This window comes from Crocodylus siamensis, chromosome 4 (genome assembly GCF_052110815.1).
Source record: "Crocodylus siamensis isolate JL-2025a chromosome 4, ASM5211081v1, whole genome shotgun sequence".
NCBI lineage: Eukaryota > Metazoa > Chordata > Crocodylia > Crocodylidae > Crocodylus > Crocodylus siamensis.
The window spans coordinates 105,226,153-105,238,937 of record NC_143398.1 but is presented as its reverse complement, the minus strand read 5'-3'; the positions used below and the strand labels follow the sequence as shown (position 1 = coordinate 105,238,937).

Here is a 12,785-nt window from a genome sequence, read left to right as displayed (position 1 = left end):
ACCAGCAAACCTTCTTTAACCACTGTGGAACATGCTGTTAAGATGGGGTAAATTAAAAATGTGAACTGGATTACAGCTTAAACTTTGTTTGAAAATGGCTTCAAACACTGCAAAGCCCTGGAGTTGAGAGGACCTTTGGCAAGAGACCATTTCATGTCAGCTTTTGATTAATCTATGGACAAGGAAAACAGGAAGAGACTGTGTTGGTGACAGCAGCTTACTGTTATATAACAACTTTCAAATGATAAACAAGCATTAGCTAATCCACTAGTGGAATGACATACATCAATAATTTAACAGTTCCTTGTAACACTTCCCAACAATTGTAGACAGGAAGTGAAGGAGGATACTGTACCCAAAAAAATCCCTGCAAGATTTCAAGGCAGATGGAGCTTAAGATCCTCAGGACCTTATACAAGATGCATTTCTTGTGCAGTTGCCCCCTACCGCAAATGCATTTCTAATTTCAACATTTGCTTATAATTATTTAACTCCTATAGTTGTAAGAAAAGTAGCCGCCATGGAAAAGCAATACTTTTCTGTTTGGTATTCATGAAGGGGTGTTTTCCGTAAGCAGAGAAAACTTGTCATTAATCCATAATACTAATCATCAAGGTACAAAAATGTGTATATAATGCATAAGAAAAATATAATTTCTTAGTTAAAATTTTAAAATCTAGCACTTTCTGATTATGCTTCCTTCAGTGTTCACCCTTCCTTCCTTCCTTACGTTGCATACATAAGACAACCTGCTCATAACAAAAGCAACCTTACAGAATGGGGCACATGATGCCAGTCTTGGAATCTAATCTTGAACCACCTCCCACTACTTGGCTGGGGCATCTGGTCTTGATAAACCTGCCTGGTGAAAAGAATGCTGTATTTTCTAGTGGGCATCAAGTAAGAAAAATGGGGAGATGAGGCTCTATATATAGCCAAGGGTTTACGGGTAACCCAAGTAATTTCGTCCTGATCTGAATAACCTCTACAAACCAATTAAAGGTCTGGCTAGACATCCTAGGGGATGAAAGTAGTGTTATAGAGCCTGAACACCAGTGCTTCAAGCTTCTGCCACTCTCCAATGTGGCTCTACCCTAACTTGGAAGAACAACTCCTAGGAATATCATCACATCCATTCATTGCTTGGTTTCTAGACTGAAATTGCAATGTCAACAGATGTCAAATGTGATGGTAGCTACTGACTGCTGGGAATTAAACTCAGAATGTCCTCTTATTTGAGAGGAGCCACTTATTAGCTATTAACAGCAGGCCCTCTTCCTGGGCTCTCTCAAGTGTATTTTAACAGCCTCTGCAGCAATTTTTACCTTGCGTCTGAGTTACCTGTGTAGTCTTACTAAGAGGTTGGGCTATGGATTTATGTAGGATGGTGTAACAGGGGAACCCCTTCCCCCTGTTACTTGGAGCAAATGAAGCTTGCAAAGAAGGAGCTGTGCTACCTGCATCTGCTGCCAAGTGGGCTGCAGAGCTCAGCCTTCAGAATTCAGGGACCAGAACGCTTGACTGCTGAATAGGGGATGAGGAGCACCTGGGTCTGATTAACAACAAACCAGGACAAGTGACCAGAAAGGTAGGGAGAATCAAGGGCCATATAAGCCTGAGTCTGGAGACCAGAGCCCTGCCAGGGTCAGGGACCAGGGGGCAGCTACAGCTAAAGCCAAGAGAAAGGCCTGGAGGGTCCAGATAAGGAAAGAGAGGCTGGGCCAGAGGAGCCTAGACGAGAGAGAGAGAGCCCTGCTACAGCTAGGGATGAATTGACTGGCAGCCTAGTGATGAGCAGTATGGGGCACGAAAAGCCGAACTCCAGGCATCGGAAGGCACCTGCTGACATTTATTAACCTTTTGACATCAAAGTACAGCCGGCAAGAGAGGAGGAGGCCCAAGAAGGGGAACTGGAGTGGGAGAACAGGCTAGGTTGACCCCAAAGGAATGCTCCTGCCTCAGGCAGGGGGGTGGGCTAGATGACCTCTAGAGGTCCCTTCCAGCCCTGCTTCTCTTGGGTTCTATGACACTTTCAGAGATGACAGACCTGGGTTGAATTCAAAGCAATGGCAGATAAAATGTTTCCTATGTACAGTGATTAGAAGAGACTATCAATTGGGGTTCTTCCACCCATGTCTCCTGAGTGCTGAAATGAAAGTTAACAGACCGCTGCCATTTTCTGAGACCAGCCCTAACCCCAGCCCCTATGTACTTACTAAGACAGGGCTTGTACTGGAATTTCTGAAGGTGCCTTGGGGGAGCCGGATGCCCAAATCCCATTGAGTTCTACCCCCTGTTTTTCTATCAAATGGTCCTAATTCTCCCTTAGGCTCCTTTGAAAAAATCCAACTTTACCATCTGAACTTGCATATGAACTAAGTTCTTAAAGTAGATTCTGGATTCTGCCTTAAACCCCCATGTGTAATCCCAACAGAGGTCAATGAGGAGCTTCATTCCTATGGCCAGTGACAAAATCAGGTCTAGCCACTCATGTGCTTACCTAAAGGGCTGATGTGCTTCACAGCCTCTGACTCCATTGCTTTCTTAAGCAAACTGGAGTGCTGCAGTCTACTAAACAAGCCTAAAAATCACGTTTGTCTCCTCTTTTCCGTCCCTGGCACTTTCTAGCTGGTGCCACTGAGCCTCTGGGGTTTAACTCTCAGCCTTCCTATTGTCATGTAAGTATCATTCCATCCACACTGTCATGGACTGTATCCCAGTGTCATCTTGTTCTGATGACTTAATTTAGGAGTCATATAAATCTTTTGCAGCTTGGTCACAGATTCCTTCAATGTGATAGTAAGGCAGTTTCAGTGCTGGCATAAAAAGCAAGTACATTCATAGCTTGGGCCATGAAACACAGGGGTGTTGAATATATCCCTCCCTGAGGCTGTAAGCACCAATGTGTGGGGCTACACTGTGTGACTCCACAGTACTAAAGGGCAAAGCTGGAAATGTTGAGAATATCGCCATGGAAGTATTTCACTCTGTTCCTTCATGAACCAGATTCAGAGATCAGGCTTGGAGAACTCATTATTTCTGATGAGAAATTCCGAAACTCCCCCTCACACCCACCTCCCCACAGCAGTCCATAGTCCTTCTGGCCTCCCTTCCTCTCCCACTACCCCCACCCTTTAAAACCTCTTCTCAGCTCAGCTCCAATTTTTGATTGTCTTGGAATTTTCCGCATTGCTGACTTGGATGAAAGGGCGGGTATGGTGGGGCCTCTCCATGTGTCAGCGACATCTACAGAAGCCAGGCTGAAAAGAACAGTCAGTCACAGGGAACAAGACAGCTGTTCACATCACTGTGCTACAATCAAGAACTAATGTTGGCCAAGCTGGTGGATGCAAGGTAGGGCAGGTTTTGTTTTTATAGCTCGTGCTTAAAAAAGTTGACTGCAACTCCCATTACTCCAACTTGCAGAGGGCTACATAAGTTTACTCACTGACGAAAACCACTTCCTTCCTTGGAAAGAAGTCTAGATTTATTCAGTTCTCCCATTGTAGTAAGTAAATATAGATATGGTGCATGGTCCAGGCCCAAAATCGTTATCTATCAGGTAAGGTCCACTGACTGACTTAATCTACAGATAAAGGCTCGCCTGAACTAATCCACTAGAACAGTCCACTCTGCTTTCACATAGGAAAACCACTACTGAAGCCACAGTCTGCCCTCAGTTATACTTTTTCAGCCCTATGTGAGGTTCATGGGTATAATCAACACTACACTTTAGATTTAAGTCTTTTGAGAAGACATTCGGTGTACAAAGGGAGACAAGTCTATTCAGTGGCATAAGGCAAACAGCATAAATGGAGGGACTATATTCACCACTAGCTCCAGAGGCTGGTGACAGGCTTCCATGAATAGAGGAAATATGGAGGAGGAACATAAGTGGAGAAACACAGAACAATCTCTAAAGGGAAGAGGGGAGAGTACAGAAGGGATCTGGGTTGTGTCAGAGAAAGACTCCTGAGAAATGTGGAGCCCTGCCCCATTTTTGATGAGTGGCTGCAGAGCTTTTAGCAAAGGCCAGAATCAGAGCTTCTTTCCACCTGTCTCAGTGCATAGTATATAGACACATTTGCTCATAAGCATGAAAACAGACCCGGTGAGGTTGGCTAAAAGTTATTTTTACCACCTGCTTCACAGACTGCAGACAGCTAATTTTGCCCAACTTTTCATATCATGTTTCTGCAATAAACAGCCTACAAAGATGATATACAAAACATGACCCCTCCAACACTACCTTCCTGAAGGCAGAGGTCATCTATGGGTTTCGGGGCCAGGAGATATTTTCCAGGCCCCATCTTCAGGAATTCATAGTTCATATAGAATACATAGCAAGCGCTAACTCCTGGTTAGATGCCAATATTAGAGCAGTCCTTCCCGCCCTCTTTCCCCTCCCTCTTCCTAATTTCTGTTTCCCTGCAAGCCCAGCTCTGAAACTCTGAAATTCTCCGAAACATTTCTGAAATGTTTCAGAGCCTTCCATTTCGATTTGAATTTGGTGTTTTGGGTGCTGAAACAGCCCAAAACACTTCCAAAATGAAACCGCTGACAAAATTTCATACAGCCCTAATGTGTACGTATACACAACTGCACTATCAATATCAATCACTGTTAGCCTTCTTCACACTGATATTTGGTGCATGAAACGTACAGAGTAAAATCGGTCCTTTTATCTTTCCATTGCACTGTTTCTTAGGCTCTTCAGGCATTTTTACACATACTTTTTCATTCGGCGATGTGCCGGAGATCCACCGCTTCTGAGCAGACTTAATTAATCGAATCTGCTCTGCATGTGAGCTGACGTGCACTGCACTGTGCCACGTGCAGTTGTACAAGCAGCGAAATGCATGCCAGCACACAGAAAGTGCTAGCAGTGCACTTTTGAACTAATGCAGGTCCAAGGTGTTTTAGTTCAAAAGTGTGCCACTGTCATTTTCTCAGAGCTGATGTGCATTTTACCACTTATACAACTGCAAACGTTGTAGCACTGGGTGCTTTAAAAAGCGCCCAGTGCTGCAGTGCTTGCACATGTAAAAATGCCCTTTTCTACTGAAAAAGATGTATGGCCCACACTAAAGATTATAACAGGCTCAGAGCACAGAGCATGTCAACACCAGAAAGGCAGCTCCATAACAAAGACTCTTTTATTGGGAATAGGTGTGGCATTTTGCCTTATGATAGGCAAGCGTATTACCTCTAGTTCACCTTTTCCAGGCTATGTTGTGCTTTGCATCTGCCTCACTGTAAGTATATTTGTTCTCTGCTGAAGACATTTCTGATACTGCCTGAATCAGTAACCATTTTGATTCATTAAAACTTGCTTAAGAGGCCCCTTGAAGGAGGGTAGTGATGTCAGCGCCAGCTCCTGCTCTGGGTTTCCATTGTGGGAGATTCATTTATCGTCAGTACAGCCTCCTCAGAAACCATACCAGTAAAGGCTGCTGAAGAAATACACAGACCTGGTGTACTCCTTGACTGTCTTGGCCCTCATCTCTGCCTCCTTAGACTTTCCTATTCCACAACTTTTCTAAATGACATACAGTGCACCAATGGAATTCTTCGCCTCAGTAGACCATTCAGGCCAAGAGCTGAGAAAAGGCATTAATGAGTCATTTTCAGCATGGGCCTGATACAACTTATGCTGTTGTTCCCTTATTAATTTCCAGGCGGTTGGATCAAGCCTACTAAAAATGTAGTTGAGAAAAACAGTGGAGCCACTGTGAAAGCCCTTTGGGAGTCAGACTGGGCCTGCAAACTGAATGAGAGGCTGGGAAGGATGGCTGCTCCATAGAAAGCTGGAGAATTCACATATTTGCCCCATTTGCAAAGCCATGTCAGAAAGACCTGAAGGAAAGCTTCACTGTCTCTCTACTTTCTCTTTTAATTTAACTTTCTCTGCATAGGTCTCTTCAGAGGAAATTACCTGTGCAAGGAGTCCTGGCTGGATCTGAAGAGGCTGGGCCCCTGGAGCCTGAGTGACTATTGGAACGGCGTTCTCCATCCTCACAGAATACCCAGCATGCTTCGAAGGCGAGGCTTGTAAACCTAGTCCGTAAGGAGAAAAAGTACAGATTTAGCCATCAGCAGCTGCTCATGGACCAGCCCCCTGATTTTGAGAGGTACTAAACACTTAACCACTCTAGCTGAAGTCAACTGGAACTGCAGGCACTCTGCCTCTTTGTTAATCAGGCCTTAGGTTCCTAGTTATTAAATCCTGGCAGAGTGACATCTACCAGCTTTGGCAAGCTCAAAACATGATAGGGCCAAATAAAAAGACACTTTCAAAGAAATTAAGAAATCAACCTTATCTAAATCTTGTGCATGCATGGTCTCTCTCAAACCCAGTATAGATCTCATGCTATAATGTGCACCTGGGGGGGCTTTCATAAGAAGGGAGTTAATAGTTTGTTTTCTAATGAAGCCCATTGTTTTCTGGTTTGACTAAAGGCAACAACCATAGATAGCTAGAAAAACACACTATTGCATAGGCATACTGTCTAACGATGAAGGTAGGAGAATGGAAATCCAGAATAAAAAGTTCAGCTCTTACATTTTACCGTAAAATTCCACCTCTTGCGAAGACAAAGAAATTTAGGCTTCAACCAGCCTAGCATGCTACAACCAACACTGCCTCCGCTACTCTACGTGGAAAATCATGTGTTCTAATACCACAACTCTACTCCCTAAACTGTCCTAATTTCCAGGACAAATGTTGTCAGCCTCATTTTAACCACATGACCAAAAAGGAGTAAACCAAAACTTGTCTATTTCTTAAGAGCATCAAGAAACACACCTACTGTTTCCAGAGCACCTATTATAAAAAGGGGCTGAAGAAATGAAAAAGCTACTTCAGAAATATGGCCCCACCAGCACCAAATGTCAGGTCTTAGCTGAACTGCAGATCTCTCTCCATCAACAGCTCCTGGTGATTACACTAGGTGGGCATTACCACTAGCAAAGAGAGTGTGCACCATGGCAGATTCTTTGGGTTTCAAAGAGGGTTAAGCTCCACTTGTACAAATAATGGTTATGTCTGTCAACTCAAGGGATGCAGCTACATTGTTGACTAGCCACTGACTTTCACAACTGGAGCAAATATTCAGTCTACACAACTGGCTCTCCATAGCACTAACCTGCTGGGCCATCTTTCAGAAAGTGGACCACTGAGATACCTTGGAAGTAGTTATTAAAACATTCTCCTGTTTCCATGTTTACCCAAATGAGGCAGAGGTGCCTCAAAGTACTCTGGCCAGGGGCAAAAAACAACATCACAATCACACAACCAACCGTCTCATGGGTCAATCCTATAGGTCTAGGTGTTCTCCCATCTAGATCATTTGAGAAATACTTGCTAGAAGGAGTAGTCAGATGAGAAGTACGTTAAACAACTGAGAGACTAGCTGCCCTGTTTCTTACCTTGGAAGCCTGGAGGGCAGACGATGAGGGCTTGCTGGAAGGGGTCAGGCCGAGCACAGATCTGCGCTGTTCCTGTCTGTAGGGGCATACTCCTCTGGGCCACCGCAGCCATGGACGCCGCTGAGGGCTGGTAGAGTGCAGATTGGTAATTTAGTATGGAGACTTCAGGGTTGGCTAAGGAAATAGTGGCACTGGTAGAGGTGGGAGCCAGGTTGGTGGCCTAAAGGAATGATGGGAATTAAACAAAACAAAAAATGAGGGAGATGGTATGTTGGAAGAAGCGAATCAAAAATAAATGAATCTCGGTAAAACCAGCAAACACAAAATAAATGAGGAGCAAAATGAGAAGGCACAGAGGCCAGGACAGGTGACATGGGTGCATGGGTAAAAGGATCATGCTAGGCATAAACAGTAAGGGTTTCTACAAACTGCGGCTGCCTCCAAGCACATCTCAATGTGTCTCCAGAGCCTGGAAAATGGGGAGCAGGGCCAAAATGTAGTGTGTCAAGAAGGAACTAGTCTCACAGTCAAGCTATCATCTCCACCCCATGCACCACAAGGCCTCAGAAAATGTTCCATTCAAGAGTTGTGTGAAACTCAGTACTCCCTCAGGGAAGCGTGATTTGTGTTGATGCTCCCTTCCTACCTCTCAAGTTATACTTTGAGCCTCAAGGAAACCAGATAGCATGCAACTTGATAGTGTTCACTGTAATTTTTTACAGGGCCCCAAATTTCACTTGGCTTCACACTGAAACCTTTAATAAGAAAATTTTGCAGGAGAGAGACAGACCAAAGACCATTCATCCAACTCTGCTCAAAGTGCCTTCAACATGGAGACTGGGAACAACAAAGCCCCAGTGGGAACATAGTATCAAATTAGAACAACCCCCCTTCCCACTTCTGTTTCCACCTGCTCACAAACACATTGGAACCAGCCCTGGAGGAATGTAAACACCGTGGACATGCAGGGGTCCTCAAGGAAAGTCTTAAGATTAGAAAGTCTGCAGAGACAATAGCACCAGAGCCATGTGCTGCCTCCATAACCATGAGTGCTACCTGTACTGCACCATTACAGCCACTAGGTAGTCAAAGGTGTCCGCCACCTCCTCTTCCTCCTCACTCCAGAGTACAAGTGGAATGTGTTCCTCTGCCCAATACACCAAGCAGCAACCACAGCTACTCCCAGAGGGACCCCCAGGAGTATCAAATGGGGAAGGAGACAAGACCCAGAGATTTTGTAGCGGAAGGGGACACAGAAGAGCCAAGACTGGTTGTATGGAAGAATAGATGCTGTGACTGGGTAGGCAAGTAAGGGTTCATTGTCCATCTGATAGACATTCCAAAAGAGGAGAGTAGGACATGTGGATGGTGCTTGTCTAGGAATAGGATGGATAAGTGGGAAGGGGAGTGGTGGGAAGAAAACATTTCAACTAAAAGTTCTACCCTCTCAGCCAAAGAAATTGAAGTGTCTCCCTCCCCTGTAAGTATTTTTCAGAGATTCTTTGAGAAAGCTGGAGATATCAGGCCTGCCTCTAACATAAAACCTTTAGGAGAATTCAGAAATTTTCACTGAGCCACCCATAGAAACTACATGCTCCCTTTTACTGAAAGGATATAAAGCTGTATTTTTCTTTAAAACAAAAAAAAAACCACACAGGCACATAATCATGGAAATATAAAATGTAGCTGGACACTCAACCCATCAATGAGAGAGGAATCACTATGACAAATAGCCCATGGGTCTGTTTTTTGGAAAATCCCATACTGAAAACATCACAACTGGCAGAGCCTCCCAGACCTCGGCAATTAGTGGACACACAGGGACACATTCTTCTTTTCTTTCTCATCTTAAGCAGGATTTCACTCTGCTAAGGGTCTTATGAAAAGGAACTGCTAGTGAGGCACAAGGTGAGAGACTCCAGTGTCTAATTAACTTGTGCTGTTTGGTTATAGTGAATGGTATCACAGCTCAGAGGCTTGGGAAAAAGTTACCAACAGAAAATTGGCAAGTTTAAGAGCAACCTTACTCTCCACCCCAAATTCTAAAAGCAGACAAGAAAGAATGGTCACCAACATTTACAAATGATGGCCTGCCACATCAAACCACAACCAACGAATGACCTACCATTGCATACACTGATGTGTCCTCTGCTTAATGAATGGTTTCTACTAACCTTTTCGAACCACATGTAACAGAAAATTGAGCCAGCCTGAAATCTTGATTTCACTTTGTAAACCTGGATAGAGCCTTTCAGACTTTCAATTTCTGTGTTACTGTCAATTCCACAATTATATTAGTGAAGCTTATGGTGTCTTCTTATAGTACAAAAAGAGACTCCCAGAGCAATCTGCTCTATAAAAACCCTAAAGAATGGCAGCTGCACCTTGCTTCAGTATAAAGACAGATAAATTATTATCAATTAAAGGGAGTGAGGGAAGGTCTTCTGCATGTCAGACAGCTGTTTGGCAACTGTTTGCTGTGTGTCTTCTACCCTACAGTAAGCAGAAGCTAAACCGGAGCAACTTACCCTTGAATGGAGTAAGTGGCTCCAGTTTAGCTTTAACTTCCTGGAAGACAGGATTTCATAGATTTCATAGACATTAGGGCTAGAAGGGACCTCAGAAGATCATCGAGTCCAGCCCCCTGCCCCAGGGGCAGGAAGTCAGCAGGGGTCATAGGATCCGAGCAACAAAAACATCCAGGTTTCTCTTGAAGGTGTTCAAAGTATGTGCCTGAACCACCCCGGTGGCAGGCCATTCCAGACCTTGGGGGCTCGGACAGTAGTCGACTTACAACAAAGTTGTCATACAACAGCTGTCCGCCTCCTGCTCTTTTAACTCAGTATAGTTTGCTCATCAGTCCATACCCTCAGTGTCCTACAGCCCTATCCCTAAATGCATACCCTTCCATTTAGGGCACCTATACACATGCAGCAAGGCTGGTCCAATGCGCTGTAATTACATTAAATTAGATTAATCGAGTCTGCTGGAGTGTGGTAATTACTGTGCTCCAGCAGACTCCAGTGTCATGTATATCAGCATCCCTGTGCTTAAAAATGGCAGTGGGGGCACTTTAACTAAGGTACCCTCACTGCCATTTTTCAGCGTGGGAACTCTGATACACATGATGTTTCGGGCCTTTAATAAGAGTGGCTCTTGGACCCTCCCCCCACATACTCTCAGAGCACATGCATAAATGCCCTTAATGACTATAATACTAGGTTAAACCATTTATGTTGCTTTTGTTTAAGCCATGCCGACACTGCACACATCCAGAGGGCATCTCTCTGCCAGGGGCCGCCACAGTGCACAGGCTGTCACTGTGCTGATGGTGGCAGTGCGTTTAGCTGTCTCTGCAGCAGCAGCAGCTGCTATTTTTGCATCTTCCTGCCTGTTGTACCTCCTCCTGTAACCATGCCCCTCAGTTATGCTACTGCGTACATCCACTTCTAAAATCACTGGAGAAACTCTGTGCTGATATACAAGGCCAAGGTAGAAGCAGAAGACACAACTAGTGCAGGCTACACAGTGTTCAATGTAGGAACTGTCTGTGTGTTTGTACAGTGTAAAGCACAATGGGGTGCTTCTCAGTTGGGACTTCTGTCCTGAATTGTAAAGGCTAATGATACATAAGAATAAGGAATACTACCAAACTGTCAGGGAAGGAGAGTCTAAGATCTTATTTTTGCTGAAGTTATACAAAGGTTTTTATTTATCTTCTGTTTGTTATACAAAGGTTTAGTTTTACCATAGTCATAATCTGAGTAAGTATTGTAAAATCCCAAATATACCTGTTTGATTGTCACCAAGCAAAATCCTACTTGTTGCATCAACAGACACACCTATCAGAGCTTTTTTTCCATAGCAACTTTCTGGGTAAGTGGTATTTATCATACTCAACCCTGGCATAAACAAAGCATATTTCATAAGCACACACTGCAGCACAGAACTACACCTCTTCTTTGCGAAAGGCTAGACAGAGTTCAGGGAAGAAAATGAGGTACAACTGCACCAGCTTACTATGTGTGTATTGAAAGAGGCACTACACCTCTGCTCTCCATTTTTAGGACTCTGTGGGGTCTCTATTTTTTCAAGCTCTGGTTATTCCAAACTACCTTACCTGATTGTGGACAGTGTTCAGCTGGTTGTTAAAGGTCATGGTCAGGTTGGTAGATGTGCTTGGTGCCACATGGGTAATGAATGGTGTCTTGCTCTGGTTCACTGTGTCATACATATTCACTCGCCGCTTACAAATCTCCATGTTCTGGAAACAAGACTTGACGCTGTTTATTCGAAGGGTGTGAAAGAAAGAGGCAGAGAGAGAGAGGAGACACAGACCAATGAGTAATGTTAACAGGCAACCACAGCTACCTAGCATTTTGTCACTGAGAGCCAAGTAATCAAGGCAAGTCAGAACTCCCTAAACTAAAGGCAGGGTAAATTTGCACTTTATAGACTAACTAAATCAGAAATATATAGCATAAGTTTCCATGAACTCAAGCTCACTCTATCAAATGCTCCCTAAACTAATCAATGCTCCCCAATCTGTTTGAATGGTCCCTTTCTCCCACATGGTCCCACAGCCACGGAGGGTCAGGCTCTTGATGACTGTATTGGAAGGGAACGAGCAAAAGTTTGAACTAAGAATGCTTGGTTCGGGATTCCTGAAGACCACATCCAGCATGAGTGCTACAATCTGAGTCATGGTCAGGCACAGCCAAAGCTGTCAGACTTTGGATGGGAGGAAAAGAAAATCCACCTGAGAAACATGAAGTCTTTTCTGACAGTCTGCAAATGAGAATGCTGGTAAGAAATCATATAATTCTTTCCTCATATGAAACTCCTCTGAAGGCTACTTTTAGTGTCTCTTCCACTTGTGAGAAGTCTTTTGCTGTGCATGACCAATGAGACATTTGACATCTAACTTGTCCCTTTCAAGAATATTGCTCCTGTAGAACTTGAGGCATTTAGCCCATTGGTCCAAGTCCAGCAAAGCACTTAAGCACATGCTTAATTTTAAGCATAAGTGAAACCATTTAAGTCAATGGGGTTACTCCCATGGCTCAAAGGGATGGTAGGATCAAGTTAAAATGCTCACTGCCCTCCTGAATCCAACTCTGAGGTTGCCTCAGAATCTGAACCAACGCATAGGGAGTGTTGGGCTCTCTACCCCATCGTCTATCCATGTCACAAAAAATCCTTGCACTTTACTTACCATATATATTTGTTTCAAAATGTTCTGAATATGGCACTGGAAATATAATGCCCTTTACCGTCAGTAAAACGCATACAAATCTTTTTTTGCTCTGCTACCTCACCTTCCTTCTGAGGTAAGTATTTTCATTATTCCTTTTTTA

At 44.0% G+C, this 12,785-nt stretch overlaps 1 protein-coding gene across 2 annotated transcripts in view; it reads right to left on the bottom strand.

Annotated features, from left to right (window-relative positions):
* The window catches only part of HIPK2 (homeodomain interacting protein kinase 2), a 206,435-nt gene that overhangs the window by 37,078 nt on the left and 156,572 nt on the right, over positions 1 to 12,785 (bottom strand). The window contains exons 7-9 of one of the 2 annotated variants that reach the window (XM_090043257.1): positions 11,549 to 11,711; positions 7,429 to 7,648; positions 5,936 to 6,057 (exon numbers count right to left, since the gene is read on the bottom strand). In XM_090043257.1, coding sequence (XP_089899383.1) covers positions 5,936 to 6,057; positions 7,429 to 7,648; positions 11,549 to 11,711 — 505 coding nt within the window. The remainder of the gene's footprint in view (positions 1 to 5,935; positions 6,058 to 7,428; positions 7,649 to 11,548; positions 11,712 to 12,785) is intronic. The other variant, XM_090043258.1, reaches the window with a different exon arrangement.